At 31.8% G+C, this 22,143-nt stretch overlaps 1 protein-coding gene across 1 annotated transcript; it reads right to left on the reverse strand.

The window, feature by feature from the left end:
* Positions 1-10,601: 10,601 nt before the first annotated feature.
* On the reverse strand, positions 10,602-21,974 carry Ns3 (nucleostemin 3). The gene is made up of 10 exons (XM_068762271.1): positions 21,789-21,974; positions 21,291-21,514; positions 20,495-20,716; positions 19,700-19,820; positions 19,064-19,624; positions 17,815-17,967; positions 17,589-17,730; positions 16,551-16,750; positions 15,373-15,461; positions 10,602-10,855 (listed from the first exon to the last, which is right to left on the reverse strand). Exons 1-10 carry the CDS (start codon positions 21,882-21,884, stop codon positions 10,729-10,731), a joined length of 1,935 nt encoding a protein of 644 aa, XP_068618372.1. The 5' UTR covers positions 21,885-21,974; the 3' UTR covers positions 10,602-10,728.
* Between the last annotated feature and the right edge of the window lie 169 nt (positions 21,975-22,143).

A 22,143-nucleotide genomic window follows, 5' to 3' on the forward strand; every position in this document is an offset into this window, starting at 1 on the left:
TATTCTGCATTACAGCGTCTGGTTTCATAGTAAAGACGTATATTACTTTACATACATACACTTTGTCTATTAAAAATGACAGAATACTTAAAAATATTAATCCTTCTTAAAGTTTCGTGTACATGTATATTTTCTTTAGCCTCTTTTCATGTCATTGGTAGAATAATGATATTTCTGCAGATCTCAACTTCAAAAAAAAATAACATAGGATGAATTACATCTATTATTGACGCCAAGATAAGTCTACCGCATGTTCGGATAATAAATACGTATTGGTACTATATTTTTTAAATAATATAAAGTTATATATATTTGATGAGCGCTTGGAGGCGAACAAATCATTCCCAACATGTGCTATGCTCTATGAAGGCAATTAAATTACAGTGTAGTAAACAAATAAACATTCTTTGACATTTTTTTCAATGTAGCAATTGAAGCTTTCTGAAAGTTATCTTAACAACGTAAACATTGCCCATAGAAAGATTTACTAACTCTATGAAGTCGTAGGTATATAAAGTTTGTTTTTGCTTCTGATATTTATATTTACATTGTGTATGTCACAGGAAAATTCATACTTCATGCACATATTGAGTAGCAATTGAATATTGTTATTTCTTAAAAAAAATTGATAAAACATTTTTCAACCAAAATTATAAATAGCACAAATCGCCGCCACCGTCGAATATAATAATAAACACGAAAATGCAATTTTTCAGGAGTGACGAAAAACTAACTATTGGTTATTATATCAATATTGGATACATTTAAAATAATAATCTTTGTATAGTTTGAACAATTTTTGAAAAAACGTTTCGTACAATCATTTCATTCTTGTTTGTCCTTTACCATGTTTATTTTGAGAAAAAAAAAGATAACTTTGCCTATCACCGCCATTTTTAAAAAAATTGACAAACTATTTTGGAACTCGTAAATTGCAAATATTTAAAAACCCCCATAAAAATGATAACGACTATTGACATTCGGTAGGGGCGGTATATACCACTTTTCAGTACGACAAAAATATTTTTTACTGTTTAATCGTTAAGTGACATCCCATATGTCCAAGGACGCATACCGTGGACTGCTAACCAGAACCAACAGGTCTGTTCTCGTTCAACTCCGTATTAAGACTAGGCTCTCCACCATCTGCTACAAGCGAATTCTGGGCTTCAGCCGCATGGCGCGGTTGCAGTCTCAATATAGATTTAAAAAAGAAAAGTAGTGACCAAAAGGGCGATCATCAACCCGATGAATGGACTCTGTTTCGGTTGACGGGCCTCACAACACAGAAAACCAGGTCGCGGTAGATCATGGAGACAAGGAGACGGAGACAACTTGTCGAATCCTGGTCTTTAGCAATGAACATAAACGACCAAGAACAAGTATGCCGTAAAATAATACTGATATAAATTACTATGCGAGTTTTCACAACATCTGTGTCCGATCTTGTCCCTTTCATCGCGATTCGCGCGAGACTTTCAATACAGGATTTCTAGTCAAGAACCACAAGGCGTTTATTTCTACCTATAAAACAGAGTGCTCGTTTCTTATTGTCTTCTAGTTTGCAGTTTGTATAATTGTGTTAATGAAGCAAAATTTATATCTCAATGACGCAAAAAAAATTACATTTCAAACACAGCAACCTTTTATAGCAATATACTGCGTGCATACATACGACCAACCACAGTTTAAAACAGATATAAATATTGTTTTGATCTACGCAAAATTTTAAACAAATGACCTAGTGATTTTATTTTAGAACATCAGTGAAATAATTTTTTAAATGAGTAAGAGGGAAAGAATAAACGTGTTAAAAATAACATGTCTCGTTGCCACGCTCTAAACATTTTATTATGATGGACATTGACGTCAGAGGCTGTGGTGTGTTAACTTGCGTTCTGCGGCATTGATGACATTTCTAGAATATCTTTCTTCCGGTAGAAGGTCATTAAACTGTTGAAGTATTTAATGTTTGGAACATTAGGTATTCATTTGGAACATTATGGAAATTCTTTTTGCAAAGTAGACACGCTATAACTAGTAAATATACTGCTACTACCTCTGCGACTAACCTCTAAACATTCAAACATCTTTGTAGTTTGTTTATTTTTTTATTTGAACTAAACACTATTATTTAAACAGTTCTCTGACGAAGCCTTTTACTTTGAAAGAGTCAATTCTTTTTTCAATCTTTATTATTCGATGATATCACAGATAAACAAAGTTTTTCACGGCTTTCAATTTTTTTTACTTTTATCTGATAATTTTTAAATTAACTAAGATTAAACATGAACAGAAAATATAATTAATTACTTATTTATTTCTTTATTTTTGAACATACAATATCATACCCTATACCACAAATCTAATACAATACTGTCGCTATTAACTAAAGTGACTAAACTAGAATACATCTTTATTAAATTTAAGGAATGATAAAAATACGTACTACAACGTTACCCATTATTTCTTTGCGTATATAACGGTATTGAAATTTAATAATTTTTTATTCTTTATTGTACATCACAGGATAGAAGAAAATATCAGATGAAGTACAAAGAGTAAGTAAGCTTATCGCAAACGGCAATTCTTTCATACAACCATTTCGTATTATTAAAAAGTTTTTACTAGTTAATTTAAAAACAAATGTTTTTTATAAACTTATTTTCTGTTGAATAATTTATTTCAGTCTTATTATTATAAGAAACTGAACTGACAGATGGCCGCTGAGGCCTTAAAGTTCTAAAATGGAGACCACGGACCAGCAACCTTATGCAGGTCGTCAGAAAACGATGGTCGCAGGCCGCTTCCCACCGGTCCTATTGGAAATCCAAAGGAGAGTAACATGACCAAAACGATTATAAAATTGTCCCTAAGCTTTTCTTTTAACTTCATAATTAATTAATATAAAATATGGAACTGACTACTTTAAAATATTATTCAAAACTAGAGCACATAGTTCTCCTATTGGAAATATAATAAGCGTGACTGAAACGTGTAAACATCGACATGCAATGAAGTCTAAATGTATTTGCTTTATTTTTACATTCCCACTAATTACTTTAACATACGTAAACATCCCACGGAACCGTTTATATATACGACCAACATTCACCTGGCCTTTTGTTTAGACGCGAAGTCCAGATCGAGACGAATTTATAAAACAGACTGGAATATAAATTTGTCAGTACAAAACTTACGCTTTCCAACCAATCCCCGGCTATTTAAAGACCGGCCTTGTGTTGTATTCCTGCTATCGAAGCAATAAGAGTTGAAACATTATTTGTATCGATTTGAAAACGAATAAAAGAATCGTGTGTAGTTAAATAATTCCACTCGATAGTGCATGCCTGTTGTCGTGTCATATTTATTTCTAAGTTACTCTAACCTTTTACTTGTTTATTAAAATTGACATTAACTATTATTATAAAGAAATAAAAATCAATGTCTATCTGTTTATTCGAAAAATCTGTACTGAGGTTTGCGGATAAGCAAACAATAAAGTTTAAATTTGGAACATACAAAATTTTATATTATATACTGAAATGTTTTTTATACATAATGCTTTTAAAATATCTTTTAACAACATTTCATCAATTCGGTTAACGTATCGAAAATATCTTTTCAGCGGATCATTGGCAGAATCCATCGCGTCTGCTAAGTTTGTGGGTATCCGCATGAATCACGTTTCATTCCACGCGTGGGATTCACGTCATTGTTAGGACAGCTAAAATGTTTCATACAGCATCAAAGCTGTAAGTGTAAATTTACAGGTAAGTTTTTTTCTGTAAATATTATATATATATTTTAATAAAATCTAGGCCCAATCAATTTATAAAACATTTGTGTTAAGTTTGATATATTTTTGTACCATAATAATACTACATTAACATAACCGTTTATTGTACTGAAACCCCAATTTCAGTTCGCGTTAAAGACCTGCAGACCTTGGAAATTAAATAATGACTACGTTTTTCTTTGTCAAAGAATTATAATTACAGATGTCTTAGAGAAAACTGGTGTTATTCTTAAAAAGTTTTTGTATATATACTTCGAAGACATTATAAATTCATTGCGAACCCAAATCTTCAATTACTGTTTATATTTTGTTAAATTTAAAACTGTAAATTCGGCTAATCTGATAAATCTTTCTGTTTCTAAAGTCACATTAATTGGTTTTAATTGATCATGAAACTCGCTTAAGTTACCCGTAATGTCAATGATTTCAGTTTAACACAGATATTTTTCTGTTTACAAATTTGGCGGGCCGTAAACCTCGTCGCTATCGACACGGACAGGTCAGCATCTATATGCGTGTGATAAAATTCTTCCTTTGTTTTCTTTGAATATTATACTAAGACATTTTCGTCTAAAACATTATAGTTTGATAAAAAAAAATGTGATGTTGTTTTATAGTTACATGAAACATTTGATGTTGCGGAAGTCATGATTTTTACGGACAGTTTTAGTTGCATGCTATACATTAGTTTTTAAATAGATTATTATTACATGTATAATAGGTTATTATTGTGAATTTTTTTTTATTTTACTTAACAATGTTATCTGTTTTTCTGGTTGATAGCAAGTTTGTCAATTCTTTACACATTTTTTTATTTTAAATTGTTTTTAACAATATATAATATTGTACAGAAATTATTAATCATTATTGTGAAACTTTTGAAATACATATAATATCTATAAAATAATGAAAACTTCGTCAATATGTATTTCTTTCCAGGTATCTATTTATCGCAAATTTATTGGTTGGTGGAAATTTACTTTCACGATATTGACGCAAACACATCAACGTTGAATGAACGTGGAGTCTCGCTGTTTAAAACATAAGCAAAATACAATAATATGACGCAAATAAAATCTTTGTTTATGTTTTGAAATACCTAAATTCCTCACTTTCTAAAGATTTTACGCAAAACAAAAATATGCAAACCTTGATGTCCTTTTAAAACTGTTTGTTGCAGCGGGCAACGTACCATCCCATGGAACATGGTACACATGGAACGCATATCTCCACCGATTCAAGTGTCCTTCGCATTCTGTACAACGCGCGAATATTTACGCAAACTGAAATTCTGTTTACATTATTTCTGGAGAACATGCGATCGTACATTAAACGCCGGGATTAGTAATACGCACATGAGATTCCAGCTTCACAACAAAACTTGCGGAGGAATCGTGATCGATTCGATTTATATTTGAATTATGGTTATATTATTATTAACACGTTTCGTGTTATGGCAATTTTTGAAGATTTTCTATTCAGGCCGCGTGGGGCGTATACGACCTACACTTTAAAAATTGAAAAAAGTCGTTTAAGACATATGCTTTACACTTTTTCAATACTGCAAGGCTATAATTAGCGAGAAAAAGTTTTAAATTTTAATTTGTATTACGTACACGTGATGTGAAGTTATCTATATTCGACCCTGCAATTCATTTTTTAAGAATCTATTGTTTTATAATAAGAACTGCAAATGGTCGTGTACGCCCCACATGGCATTGGATGTGATGTTAATATGTAAGCAAATACTTAAGTATGAGCATGCTTGCAAAATTTACAATTTTTGCACAAAGTTACTGCAAACTGTTTTCTTTAATAAAATAACATGTCTGTTTTTTTAATGGGTGATTTCTAAATTATTTTTTCAGATAAGAAAAAGATTATTAAGAAGAAAACCAAAACAGAACTACGATGGAATTTTATACGAAAAAAGAAGCGAAAGTTCTTCATAAAATTGTCTTTTTCCGCTTTGCTGCTGACGCTATTTTATATACCAACAGCAAAGTGAAAAGGTCTCCTTTATGGGAACTTGCTCCGAGGATTATGATTTTGTTATGAAGAATTCGGGACGGCTACAAATATCTCCACTTCTCGAGTCTTTTGCTTACTTGACTTGCTTATATAACAAGGAACGAATATTTTTTTTATTGTTTATATTCTCTAACGTGTTTATGTATTGCAAATTATTGTTTATGTTTTAAATGGCTTTTTGGATATTAAGAGAGGATTGATTATTAAGACAGGAACGGTGAGTTACATGACGTTTATTTAAATGCAGAACACGCTTGTTTTTTATCATCATGTCCGCAGATAGACGCCCACTGCAAGGCATATGCCTCTACTAAAGATCATCTTGTGCTGCTCGCATCCAGTGACTTCCTGCGACCTGACTGTCATCGGTCTACGGCATGGTTGCACAGACTAATTATGACCAGGGGCCACTCGGGCAAATCATGAACTGATGGCGGGCCGGCCGCCAGAAGTTTTTTTTTTTTGTTTTATTCTGGAATAGAATTCAAAATTTCTCGAATGTACGAGAATATTATTTTTGCTGTCGACGGGCCACCAGTATTCGACCGGCGGGACGCGATCTGTACATCCATGGTCTACGGTCTACTGTGTCTACCGGCTCGTGGAGGCCACTCGCCACTCTATACTTATTTAATATATTACACAAGTCAAAACAAACTACAAACATTACATACATTACAAAACATTAATGCAGAAAATAATATCCTATAAAGTTAACACGAATAGCCGGAGGTTGACCTGAAAATGTTTGATAATACTTTTCTTTATAGGCACTGTTATTGTTTACTTAATTCACATCAAGTACAGCTGCAGATAACTGTTTATTTACGATTTTATATTAGAAGGCAAGCACCGTTTCTTATTATCCGTATATTCAAACAGTTATTTCAAAGATTTTAAGACTACATTTTTTAAAACATAAACAAATGGACAAACTTTGTTATGTTTTGAGATATAAAATCGAGCATTTGGCATGCTATAAATATACTATTTTTTTTGCTAAAATGTCACTTCAATAAGAATGGGTCTTTGTTTTATCGTATTTATCTAAAGCTCACAATAATGCTAACATAATTTGAATTATTATAAAGGAGTATTTTGAAAAGTGACTAACAATTTACGTGGCATTAAATGAGCAGAGCTAATATATTTATTTAATAAATTATTCCACCACCTAGAATATCCACCGTAGACTAAACAGCGGTTTAGATAATGTATCTTTCACACCGCGTTCCAGTTTAGAAATGTTAACGGAGTTTCTTTAGAACTATTCAAACAAATTGATAGCGAATTATTTTACAACTGCTGATAGATGTGATCTCTGCCATCGGGAAATGTACTGAATAGCTAAATTATCTGAAATAAAGAATATACTATATTTTATTTCGAATAATGTACATTAAACTCTACCTTAGTATTAGAAGTAAAGACAATTAAAGATTTCTGGACGTAGACTGATTTATTACTATCATCTGGCAACGACATAGTCATAGATTATATTCCAGTATAGGATTTTTCATTTAAAATTAAGAATAAAGAGAATCGGTGTCACTTTCGTGACATTTAAGCTATTCAAAACATCTGAGCTTACAAAATAACAGATTTAACGCGTATATATGTGTCTTTTTACACACATTTATTCCATTTTTAGGTTTAGCTACAAATCTGTTTTTGTATAGTATATATCTAAGACCTTAGTTTTTTATTCATATCTATTTGTGAAACATGATATGTTCATATATAAATAATTGATCCACGGTTATCTTGAAGAAATCACCTCATTAGTGTTTTTTATAATAGTAAGGTCAGCTTCACCTGAATATTTATTAACACAGCAAAGTTTCGGAGAATTTTCTTAAATTCAACTAACGATGTTATAATGCCAAATACTACGGCGGTCCAAGTAACAACGGAGATATACAACTATTCATATATCTAAAAAAATATGTATATACCATACAATATAAATTTATAACAAAAAGCTACCTGTTCCTTTCTTTGCCCATGAAGCGCAGCATGAAGATCGAGTGTCAATTGATGCGATAATTTGGTGAAATTAACGACTGAACACCAGTCACCATTAATTCGAGGTTTTGCCGTCCTTTTTTGCTATGTGGCAAAAAAATCCAGTATTCAGCACAGGCAGGTGGTCTTGATTATGAGATTGCACAGAACAGACTTGATAGTGCAGTATACAAACCAAGGAATTTGCATCATCTTTGTCTAGTAACAATCAGCTTTCATCAAGATCCACGTTTCTGACCCGATGCAGAATATGCATAGGAGCAAGAAATACATACACAAAAATAAACAAATTTAAAACGTCACCACTTTTAAGTGAGTAGCGATATGTAATGGTTCGACAGTAAACATTTAGTTTGTTTCTTACTTTAAGAAAAAATACACTATAATTTATTCTCCGAACTGAGTTAATAAAACACTGTTCCTACCGCACCTGGTTATAAAAGTAGTAGCCGTATACAATTTTTTTTTATAATTTGAAATTTGTTTATATGGGAACTTTTATAAAAGGTATGCCATTAATAATTAAAATTTTGCTATCGGTTTAAGAGAAACATACAAAGTTACAGATTGAATAAAATAACGTAAGAATAAAATAAAACTCATTCCTAAAATACTTCTAGTCCTAAGGTTTACATGAAAGCAAAAGAACGTGCCATCACCGTGTTAAAGAGAGATGCCAAAAAATCATCCATATCTAGTTAATTCTAATCAATAACTATAGGTTCACCCCTTTAAAATTTTTAGACCTATTTCAATTACCATGTATATATTAATCTCTTTTTGGAAAACCGTGGAAAAAATTAGAGATTGATTTATTATAATGTCTCACGAGATTTGTAGTTAAACATAAAAATAAAGAAGCCTATAACATCTATAACTAATCATGTTGCGTAATAAACAAAAAAAAAGCTTTTATAATATAACATAATAAATAACGGAGTGTGAAACAAATATTTTATATTTATGACAAAAGACTTTATGCATTATGTTCTTTTAAAACCGTCTTCTCTTTTATCACAGATAATAAATGACACGTGTTAAGAGATCGAAGCGGAAATTAAACATCATAGAGGATGCGATGAGATTGTCTGTGATCTTTGATTTCCTCTACAAAGCTGTTCGTGTATAACATCGAGATTTAGACTTTATACAAACCGCGGAAACGTCTTAGTTTTGAAACTACCCGGTTCCGAATCGGGAACGTAAATTCGACCACTTGTCTTAAATTAGCGACCGTGTTGTAAATCAAGAGATTTGGGCCAACATTACGCCATAAGAATTCCCTGCATATTTGCGCAACTGCCCGAGAGAAATGTTTATGTTTCGTATGACTATTGGACGCCCGTGGGATTGCTCGTTTTTCGCTTCACTAACTCACCAATTTTTTTTAAATTCCTCTTGACGTCATTCCATGATTTATTTACGTTGATTATTTATTGGTGTGCTTGATATATTAGCCTGATTTTATCGCCAACATGTCGGCTAGACATTGGCGTTGAAGTTTGAAAAAATAAGTCCCTATAATTAATATTATCTTGGCAAGTGTATGTGGTTTTTAAGTGTATGTACATTATTTTTTAATAATTTTTTTTTCTTGTAAGAAATATTACGTACAAATTGTAATGTTACAATTCTACAAGAAAAACCAATTATAATTCTCTCCAGTATAATTTAAATATTTTTTTTAAATATTTAATAGCAATTTAAATTAGGATCAAAATAAAGTAATTCGTAGATCTGAATATAATATTGCCATCTTATTCATAGAACACACAGATGTAGGTCGCTCCTAATCGGTCCTATTGGAAATCTTTGAGGATTTTATATCCAGCAGTGATCTTACGGCTTAATGATAACGAATTAGAAAGTTAAAGTCACAGTGACCAATTTAATGTATAGTTTTGAACGTAAAGGCTAATTAGACACGATTTCTTTAATATGGTAGGCTTGGTTTCAGAGCTTGTGTGTGGCGTGGCAGCTGGGCCGGCGGAAATACAACTACGTATATATTTGATTATTAAAAAATGTATTGCTATAATCCAAATTTTTAATAAGTTCTCAGCGTAACGTCCAGTACATGTGACAAATACGTATGTCCGGTTTCGTAAATTAATATAGAGGCGCATTGCATTGTGGTTTCTATTAGATATCGACGATGTCAACACTTGCACGGATGTTACAGTTTTATAGGTTGCTGGTCTCGCGGATTCAAATCCGCATCCGATCCGATCATAAAACTATCGCATATATAATCGCAATTATCATCAAAATGTTTTAACCTTTATACTCTTTTTTATATTGTAACAATACTTCTATTACTGATTAGTAACTAAAATGGCATGTTTAACTATATAAAACTCACTCTGATTTATATATTTTCTAGTCTCATGATACTAACCTACCTACCTTGCTACCGAAAACGCCAGTGTCGTGCGGCAGCAATGCATGGTAAGGTGGGGACCAACGGTAGAACGTGATAGGTGTGGCGAGCATTGCCAGTGGACTGACGAATAGAGCTGCCGTACTTCTCCGTCTCTTCGCGCGCATACCTAAGGCGCGGTACAGCAGTTTCGGTAACACTATAACATTTCCGACTGTAACTTTAGTTTTCATAATTATTTGAAAGCCAAACAAATATACTAATTGCCAAAAATGGTACTGAAAACAGTCACGCAAGGAAAAACAATTTTTTGTAATGTTATGTATAAAAAAAATTACGCCAAAGGTTAAATTTTAATTATTGCATATGAAAATTGCGTAAAATATTTACAAATAAATGCAATACTTAATTTATATACCGTATTATGACATAAATATATAGATAATTGTAAAGAAAATTGTTTTTACTCCAAATCCAAATAAATTAAGTTTTTTTAGTGTTCATCCAGGTGAGCATAGACTCTTCTTAACTTTTCTCTTTTATTCTTGTTGGCATGTTTCTTCTCTAGTTTCCAAGGTTTACCCAACACAGGTTTGTCAGCTGATTGGGGGCCTACAATCCTGTAAAAAAAAAACATTCAAATTCAAAATTTAAAATATGTTTATTCAAGTTGGCATTTACATACACTTTTGAACCACCGATTATACTTTGTAAGTAGTAAGTTACTACCAGCTCGGCATCCTGATCTGCTGAGAAAAACCGGCTAGAAACTCAACAGTTGCTCTTTTTAAATAAAATTTAACGATTTCTATGTGTACATTGTAATATCAACCACACATTTCGATATCAAAACAACTCTTGTATGTTATAAATAAGATTTATTCAATACTTATAATTTGATTCTTTTCATTTTAGATTTAAAACTATGAAAAGGAAGGTCTGTGAAATCTTGTTGAACTTTATTATATATTTTATACTCCTACCCATACAGGTTTTGTTAACTTTTTGTAGGTGAAATTTAGGCGTTACGAGGTTATTATTTCTTCTATTTATCATATGTCCGTCTCTTGTCTATTTTTAAATAATATTTTAAATTTGTAAAATAAATGCACAATAAATTTCTGCGGAACTGTCCCAGATCATATCTTCCTCTCACATCATAGTCATGAGAAGTGCCCCAGAAGATCCCAATAAGACAGAAACCAGAGTCAGATTGTACTCCCTTGTAAACTGTCTTTCAACTTAAAGCTACATTCGCCCTAATTTGAGAAAAGGCCGTAACAAATTCGGACAGCTTTTTTGGTGGTAACTTTTACAACATGCTTGTACTACTCTCTTAGCTTAGTGTTAGCACTAAGCTTTATTATCACTTAAAATAACTTCATATTAATCGCGGCGACTCTCTCGCCCAATTAATTTAAACTAAGGATCCATGGCGTCACTCCTTTACGGTACTTGTATGCTTACTTGTTGTTGTAGTGGAAATATCGACCTGTTCGATTTTGGTGTGGATCTATGTAATGTAATTCAAGTCAATACAAGTCAATATCTACTATCCTAGTTTCGTTGCACCAAAACAGAAGACGATATCCCGTACTGATATAGATTCTTCTTTTAAAGAGTTACCAATATAATTAAGCCTAGAATTTTTTTTACAGTAAACCAATTAAGACGCAAACCATTGTTATTTTTTAACCAGATTAAGCGGAGGTTTCATGGAGTCACTGAGCATAAGCTGCCACGGCTTGACTTATAGTGGAAACGCGTTCAGCGTTTCTATTCTAGGGTTCCAGGGAGGGTAGAAAATCGGCTCATTTGCTATCGAACTATTGGGAGAACTTCTGTACTTAACTTCAATACCACAGCGGAAGGCGTTGCCGACGGGAGACATTGTAACAAGATTTCCAACGATACGTTTCACGTTTATAGAGGAAAATCTATTGGTAAGTGGCGGTAATACTTCAAGCGGTGTTTCCAAGTGGTCACCCATCTAAGTCTTTAATACCTGACTTTACTTAACTTAGGTTATTGCATAGGAGCTAAAATAAGGGTGGTATAAACGTTGGCTACCTTCTATAAACGTGCAAAACTAATAACGCTACGAATAACGAAGTTCCACAAAGTATTATAAAACCTATTAACTACCAATAACGTGATATCGTATATGTGGCAAGATTGAAGAGACAATATTTAACGAGTGTTTATGAGTGTCATACATAATCAACTATTTGGACCTATACTGTTAAAAACCTGCCGAAATTGATCAACATAACGCGTGTGGTTGTTGTGGTATGCGGTTTTTCATTGTTTACCATGAATATGCCTTGTTGGGAAGTTAAAACACAGACCAAACTGTTATTCTATCTTAAGTTACCATCTGTAAATACTTGCTTATAGTTCCTTTAATTTTTATAGCAATATATTGTAGAAACTGCGTCACGTTGTCAGCGTCGCATCTAAAAGGTGTTTTCCACAGAAGTATAATTCTTTATACTCATCGGACGAAAGAAAGCGTTCTACTAATCCATTTGTGATTGACTGAACATTGTTTTCATAGTTTTAAATCGGCATAAATATAGGCTAAGGTTATTGAATATACACACTTATTTTACTTCAGAATTCGTCTTGTTGTCACCTTTACGATCTACTAACCCTAGGAAAAGTCTCTCACCCTAATCAAATGCAAATAAATTATAATAAAAAATATTGTGTTTTATTTTGTTTTTTATATTTATTTAATTTTTTATATAAAATACGACAACATTTTCCTCAAACTGTAATATAAGTTAAATATACTCCTGCAACTACAAATTATTTACAATGATCTTGTATATTAATGAAGTCCACAACAGATGCGTCCTAAAAGCTGAAATTATTTTTTTATAGGTTAATATAATTAAAAATAATTTGATGTAATAATACGACTAAAAAAACCTACTGGCGTCAAAACTAAACAATAATAACATGTTACACCCATTAAAAAGCGTATAGATATAAATTTTAATAAATGAGAGAGATGAAAGCGCTACCCTGGAATATTATCAATTATAGTTAAGAGAAACTTAAATAATCTTTTAGAAGGCGAAATGGGAACCCTGGACCGCGGCCAAGTGTTAATTCATAAAGTTTAACTACTGTACGATGTGCCGGGGTGTTTAACGACCAAGAAATTTGTTCTAAAAGTGACCACCAATAGAACGAGGACTTGGAACGGGAGAATATTGGGCGTACAGGGTTTAAATTCGAAATTTTGGAAGACATCGCCACATTACCTGTAACTAATTAAAGACGAAAAATAAAATCCATGACTTTTTTATTAATAAGTTTTCATTTTGTATATGTATTTGTTAAAGGAAGAGGTATATACATAGAATACTTATATAAGAACATTATCCTAATATAAATATGTTCTTAAATGCGAAACCTGTAATACGATTTTATTATGTGTTTAATATACGATAAAATAAACATCTTAATTTCTTTATTAGTTTATTTAACCTATTTAGAACTATTATTGTATTGAACTATAATTGTACAGACAGACCCGCGAACGAAACGAAACTGATATCACAGTCCTTCTGACGATTGACGAGCGATAACTAGTATCCAATTCATTTATTGTTAAATTAAAATAAATTTAAAAATGCAAACGAGCTGGTAGTATTTACTAACAAGGATTCGGAGTTGACAGATCCAACAAAGAACAAATTTTTTATAACTTGGTTTTTACATGTGATATTAATACAACAATCCGTTGAAAAGTTAATGAAACAAAAGTTTGTAAAACAAATTTACGAAAAGTAAAAGATTTATAAATTGATTACAAAGCTTTAGGAATAAACTGCTCAATTTCTGTATTAAGAAGAGATCTTATAAAAACGGACTGAGTGTATCGGGGCTCATCTCGGGATGTTGACAAAGTTTAAGAAAAGAATTTAAAAAAGTGCCCAATTTGATACCAGATTCTCTCAAATTTAACTATCATTATTCTTTCCGCACTTGTGATAATTCTGTGATGTTTGTGGAACGAGGCTAAGGCAGAATGACGGAAATTAGTATGGAAAAGAATGAAAGAAAATTGTAGAATGAAAGAAGAGGAAAGATAAATCTTAAGAAGAATGACAGAAGAGCATAAATATTAAAAAAGGACTTGAAGAAAATTAATAAAAGAGGAATGAAAACCCTGTCCCAAACAAGATAGAAGTACGAGAGGTTCCCAATGGCGGAGGCCATTAAAAAAAGTAATCTAAGAGGCTCGGCGGCCTCCAAACCTGGTAATTTGCATGTGGTTTAGGTTATGTAAACGAGGTTTTGCCAATAAGGCGACTATTTATTCATTTATTATTATCTACAACATTTATTGTGACAACTTGTGTACATCATGGAAGGAATGCCAAAAAAGCTCAATTTAACAAAAACTAAAATCAAATTGAACTTCCCTATATTGGTATTCTTCATCTTAAACCTATGAGGGTTCCAAACGCGTCCATATCTGAGGAAAGCCTACGACAAACTAGGACGAGTTTTGTGTTCGCTGCAAAAACACTGTTATCACTTAAAAGTCCTTCACATTGTAAAATATCTTTTACAAATCTCCGTTTAATAAATGAAACCACTAAAACCACGGGTTAGAGGCGGCAGGGGACAGAGAGCTCCTAGCCTAAGACCTGTTTTAAGGTAACGAAGCTCTGGCGACTTAGGATGGTACATCCTAATATTTCACTGGATTGGAAGCCCGCCGAACTGAGAGATCGCTTCGGCGGATACCATGTTCAAGGACCGCGAAGAATTCCGGCCAAACGGCACCCGAGGGCTGGCAATCGGGTGAGTGCAATGAGTTTCAGTACTTCCAATATAGTTGCGTCTCAATATAGTAACATCATCATGTCAGCCGGTAGAGGCTAATTGCAATGGTCAATCTTGCATTGTCCGCATCCAGTGACTTCCTGCGGCCTTGGCTATATCGTCGGTGACCCTAATGGGGGGTCAACCAACACAGCTTCTATCAGCTCGTGATCCTTTGCGTAAACTCGAATTTTTTATTTTTAACACTGATATTTTAGTACCTAATTTATCACAAGACATTAATAATAGTTTGTACGATAGTTTGAATACATATAATAAATAAAAATCATACCCAAGTACAGGCTTTCCTTTCACATGCGCGGCACTATTCTTCATAGCAAAAAATGCGGTGTCTATCTCTGCGGACGTATTTTTCCAACCCTATGAAGATGAGCAGTCTTTAATTAAATATATGTTACACTTACTTATGCTGTCAATAATGCTGTCTTTGACGCTTTTGTCGATTTTAAAAATAAAATACATTCAATTCATTCATTCATTCATGTATGCCGACAGACGCACACTGCAAGGCATAGGTCTCCCCAAAGATCGCCATGACAAATCTTTTAAAGTACAATATAATCAGATGGATATTTTCCTAAACTAATTGTTTGCTTATAAAATTTTCAAAGTAGCCATCTGGGCAAAAATAGATGTAGTTTATCTATCTCTTTCGCACAAACAGGTATAATTCGTACATCTCACTCGCCCACTCATGTCTCGGAATTTTTTGATCCTAATGTGCTTACCTGACTGCAACTTTAGGTTAATATGCATCTCGACGTTCGATTTCGGTATATGATATATCGCTATTACATATTAATATATACTGTAGTACATTGTCTCAGAAAAGTAAAGATTTGTGGCCATGGTAATAGAAAGAAGATTGTATATTAAAATTATACTATTTTGATTCTTAAAAAAATAATTGTGGGGTCGCAGATAACTTCACAACGCGCGCACGTAATGCATATTTAAATTTATAACTTTTTCCCGCTAATTTTAGCTTTGCAGTATTGAAAAAGTTTGAAGCATACATCTAAACGACTTTTTTATTTTTAAAGTGTGGGTCGTGTACGCCCCCGCGGCCTGAATGGAAAATCTTCAAAAATTACCGTGACACCGAACGTGTTAATAACCGATACACGCACTCACATATTTATAAATATCAACATAGTTTTATTATTCTCTCCTATTTTAAAATATTTTATAACTGTCATTATTATATCTCTTTTAAATTTGTTAAAAATGTTTAATTTTTTTCATGTATATTTTATCCGTCACTTAGAAAATTGGGGCACTGAACAAATTTTATTTTTTCAAAATGATATTAAACAATTGGTATATTTATACATAGAAGTTTTCTTATTCAACTTTCTGTAATTAACAATGAACAGTAACCTGTTCTATCATCAGCTTTCACTTTTACATTGATTTATAGGACAGCTTACATGTGCAAGTGTAACTCACTTCAACCATCCTAGTTTCTCGCGGTGTCGGTTTCCTTGTGTCGTTTCTTTTCTCTTCTATCAAGTCATTGATCGGAGCTGGTTGATACCCGGGTGGCAACTGTTCCCAATGCAAGCGACCGCTCGCTGCATCTTTCAGTAGGAGACGCGCAGATCGACTCACATCTGGCTGACCAGCCGCTGACATGAAGCCTCGGTTAACTGAGGACAAGGGGTTTATTATTAAATATTAGATTTAAGCATAAAATTTGTCAACATCAACATCACTTGCAAGACTCATAGGCTTCTCCCAAAGATGAATGCCAGAATAACCAGTTTTGCGCTGCCCTCTATATTTATATAATCATATAATAACATAATTCGACAGTAACTATTTCGACTCTCTAAACTTTTTAAAACTTTTCTATACTAGGTGATAGGTTATAGATATAAAAGCTTTAAAGGGATGAATATATAGCTTATTTATCAATTATTACATGGTACACCTCATCCAAAAATCAATAGTTTCAAAAATAATAAATAATTTAAGGATAATGCAGTAAGAAAGTGTTCTTAAAATATGAACTACTACATATTAAAACTATTAGTTCCTGCAGTTAATTCTGCGTGAAGTAATTGGACTGCCTCATCAAAATAAACTTTCAGATTAATAACTTTATTTTGATTGGAAATATGTGTAGTGTAGTGTTCAAAGCTTTTTGCTGATAAATTAGCTATAGGATATAACACTGTACATATTAACTCTTTAAAGCTTTCACACCTATAACCAATTAGCCTGTATGAAAGTTTGTGGGAGGTTTAATTTACAAAAATACAATTTCTAATCCGGTTCATGCGTGCAATGTAGATAAATAAATTACAAGGAAAGAGATAAAGGGAAGACCTTTATAAAGATATATACTATAATGCATATTAACATAATTTAAATAGTATAACATATTCTAAAAATAAAAATTTATCTTTATTTTTTTGCATACACCTGAAGTATAAAATATCATAGTCATGATTAAAAATTAAGTTTTTATTTTTTAAAACTCACAAGCATGTGCAGTAAGAATCTTCTTATACTCCATGCCATCTCCTTCTTCATACTGTGGCAGCAAAAGACCATATTTTTGCTCGAAAGTATGTCGTCCCACAAGTTCACAAAGGCGGGCCATTGCAGCATCGTGTGAACGCATCTATAATCAATTAATAATAGTAAGACTAAATAATGTTGGTAAATTGCAATAAATGAACTGAAACATTTTTTTAAAATAAAATACCTGGTCAATTGGCAACACTGCAGTGAGCAGTAGATCTGGAGCAACGGCATATGCTGGCAACACTAGACCAGGGCAATCCAGCAGTTCAATATCCTCGTCAAGTATTAACGACTGGATGTGTCGGGTGTGGCCTGGCATTGAACTGACACTTACCTAAAATGAGATACATTATTAATTCTTCTGTTTCTTTTTAAACATATAATTGGTGCTTTCATTAATCAAAACATGTTTTCGCATCAACCGGCGCATTGTCTATGAAATAGTCAGTTGAATGAATAAAGTTAAAAATAAAATATATTTATTTTATTTTTATAATCCTTCAAGTCTAATATTCTTATTCCAGATTTTATAAGGAAGATCTTGTGTTTTCAAAATTTATTTTCATAATTTTATAAATGATAATCATTTTCTAAGTTCAATTATTTTGTTTATTTACACAAATGAAAAGATGGGTAGAATATTTACTGTATATTAAGATATTTTTACCTCAACTTACATTTATACAAAATAATATTAAAAAAAAGAAGCTGTACCAATTGAGTTGCACTTGTAAGTAAATAATATGGTATGTCTTTTTGCCTAATAATATTTTATAGTAAATGTTACCTATAAACCAGGCAACAGTGCAATACCGGAAATAGGCAGCCTTTACAGGGATGATTTTTTATAGATATGAAAGACTTAAAGGGTTTTTCATCTGTCCGCAATAATCTTTAAGCTTTTACACCTATTTCCAATCACCCCAAGTGATCACTCTGAAATATTTCTTTTTGTATGGGAATAAATTGGCTGGCTCAATAATTTCAGGCAGTATAAGTCTGCAGGGACAGATAGTCAGAACAATAAATATTGAATTTGAAAACACTTTATTTTTTTAATATCATTACATCATTTATTATTTCTGAAATCTATAGTAATAATATATAATCTATAAGGTGTATCATACATTAATTAACAGCAAATTATGAATCATATATTCGACATTTTAATGCCTTTATACCTATAACAAATCATCATGTATATGAAATGGGTAGCAATTGAACCCACTTGCTATGATAAGGCGTAAACCAGCTCAAAGAACAAGTCAAACCTAAGAGTTATGCTAAACAATATTGGTATTTCTGATTGTTAAGCACTATCCTCACCATCTCTTAAATTGTGTCATAGAGGACACTTATAACCCCCAACCATACTGATTCTAATTTTTTAAAGCAGTTTTAAAGATTAAGGTGTAAAATTTCTAACTCACCTTCTTAGTCTGCATTAAAACATTGACTGAACTTGATTTACCGACATTTGGGTAACCTATCATACCAACAGTCAATCTTGGTGCATTTTTCAAGTTTGTAGTTTTCATTTGTTTTAACACTTCTAATAACTGTTCTCTACCAAAAATCTCATGAGAATTCTTTCTTTGTAGTTCTTCAGTTGTTTCAGTTTTTGTTTCATCTTTATTTTCATTCAATTTAGTAATTAATGGTATTTCTTCAATAGGCTTTCCTGATCTTAAGTTATCTAAAACTTTGTCTAATGCTTCTTGAATCTTGTCCAACTTTTCTGCTGTGAATGTAACAGCTTTATCAATGACGGCCAATTGCTTTTTAAATAACTCTATATCTGCTTCAGTATCCTCCAAAGAATTAGATTCTTCATTATCATCGTTAACTGATTCTTCAACATCAGAATTATCAGATTGTGAAGGTGTATTATCTTTGCTAATACTTTGTCGTTTCGGTTTTGTTTCACTTTCCTCTGAAATTTTTCTTTCTTTGGACGCTTTTGCAGCTGAGAAAAATATTATGGAAATACCCTGAAAATATTGCCAAGCAATATATTTCCTTTCATATGATAATAGGGATTATTTCAAACCATTTATAATACTCACTTCTTTATCAAAATATTCTGCCCAACATTTGCGTACATACTCACTGGTTAGATCAGCTTTGTTTAACAATAAAATACATTTGCATTTTTGTTCAGCGGCATACTTCTCCAAATCCATACATCTATAAATTGAATTATCAATAAATTTGAAGTAAATGAGAGTGTCAATTCATATATGCAAAAATTGCTTAGCAGTTAAACGGTTAGTATTAATATAAAGTACTAGTAAAAATAATGCATTTATGGTATGCTTTAAAATTAGTCTTAAACATTATAAAATGTTTAAGACTAATTTACAGACAAAAATATACTAAATATATACAGGTTACAGACAAAAATATGAAAGAAGTAGTAAATGTATAAATTATTTGTTAGCAAAAAGGGTAGAAGCTTTTACACCTATTTCCAATCACCAATTATGGTGATCACTATTAAATTTGTTTCCATTAATAAAATTTTTGATTTTGGAATGTGACAGGTACATAATTTTTAGCAGTACAAAATCTGCAACAACAGATCATAAACAATAATTAATTTAAATATTTTTTTATCCTTATTTTAAAACCTTTTTACTCACTATGTTATTGTAAAATTATTTATTGTTTATGAAAATGAACTGCATATTCATCATTTTAAAGCCTTTTCACCTATAACCAATCATTCTGTTATGTGAAAAATCAGAAATATTTGTAGTTATTAATTATAAATTTATATTGAATTCTCATCATGGCTGTAAATAAAGTAAATAAATTTTGCTTTTAAAATGTATTAAAAAAAATTACTACAACATTTTTACCTAAACAATAAAGGGTTCCTAGCATCTAATAGAATCATTACTACATCAGACTTTTCCAATGTTCGCCATAACTGTTTCCACAATTCTAAATTCCTTTCATATGGAGTTACTGCTGCACCAAGTTTTTCCTGCAATTTATTAAGATGCCTTCTCCAATCTAAAAATGCATCTTTTTCACGACCCACCTGTTCTTCTGCTGTTATGTTAGGATTCCATGGCGGTCTAAAATACAAATATTTTTTTTTATTATCTCTTTATTTATTTTCAGTAAATTGAAATTTGTGGTCATGTAAACCATGATTACTATTGCCATTCATAGATTTTCACAACTTAATTGAAAAATTACTTAGTTTTTCTTTCAAAAATCTGTTTTATATACAAATATTCAATTATGTTTAAATATTCTTCAAAGTGTTAAAGAAAATGATATGCTATCTCATCAACATCATCATGTCAGACAATATATGCCCACTATAAGGCATAAGCTTCCCCAAAGATCTTCACAATGACTGGTGTTGGGCTGCCCACATCCAGCATCTTTCTGCAACCTTAACTATGTCCTTGGACCTTGAGTAGGGAGCTTTTCTGCACTGCTATATATGCTACTCATTATTATTATTTGTTAAAAAAGATCAAGTTTTCTTACAAGTATTATTCATAAATTTATGCAATATTGGTTTAAAAACTTACTTAAGCAACTATGAAATAATTCGAGTTGTATATGTGGCTAATGATAAGTTGTTAAAATAAAATATTTTTTTCATTAAATTACAAAGAAATTGGTTAGAGATCTCACCTCCTTGGTACAGTCAAAGGTTCATCAAAATTTGGTTGAGATGTTACAAGTTCTACAGCATCTGGGGCTGATTTGACATATTTGACATTAAGCTTCTCGGCAATAAATTCTCTTTGTGCAAGCTCAGCAGTTGAAAGGAACTCTTGCAACGAGGACTCTGCCGTAACTGATTGCAAGTTTAGCCTACCCCATTCATATCCATCATTGACTTCTGTTGTATGCAACTAAAGGTAGGAAAATTAAATATTACAAAACAAAAAAAATACTATTAAAATAAAGAAGAAAGGTAGTACATTTAATCACATACTAAATAATTGTCCTACACTCCAGTGAATTACAATAATCATGTTATTAACTTAAACTGCTGCGTCCATTGAAATAAAAAATATATCAGTTCATCTGATTTTTTAATGTTTAATCATTATCTGAAGTATTATTAAATAAGAACGATATAATTTATGTCATTTTCATATCATACTACAATTGTTATACCCTTACCATCGTGTTATCTTCCACATGACGGCGATGTCGATTCTTTGCAAATCTGTCTTTAATAAGCGCCCTGCCGAGGGACTCTTTGTTTTTCTTTCCCATTATATCATATGTTTAATAAGCTTTTAAATTAAATTGAATACTTTATTATAGTTTCCAAAATAAACGTGGGTTCTAACAAATGACAATGACATTTACTTGACAAATAGAATAAACAAATGTAATTTTTGACAAGAGTAATAACCATTACATGTAAGATTAAATTGATTATCGTTTAAAAAATGCGAATTGTTATGTTTTAAAGAATTTAATTTTTGTAAGAATCTATTTTTTTAATAAATTTCATTAAAATTTACTTACG

Source organism: Battus philenor, unplaced genomic scaffold, assembly GCF_028537555.1.
Source record: "Battus philenor isolate CCGP_79_NKW_IND1 unplaced genomic scaffold, ilBatPhil1.0.hap1 SCAF_16, whole genome shotgun sequence".
Taxonomy (NCBI): Eukaryota; Metazoa; Arthropoda; class Insecta; order Lepidoptera; family Papilionidae; genus Battus; species Battus philenor.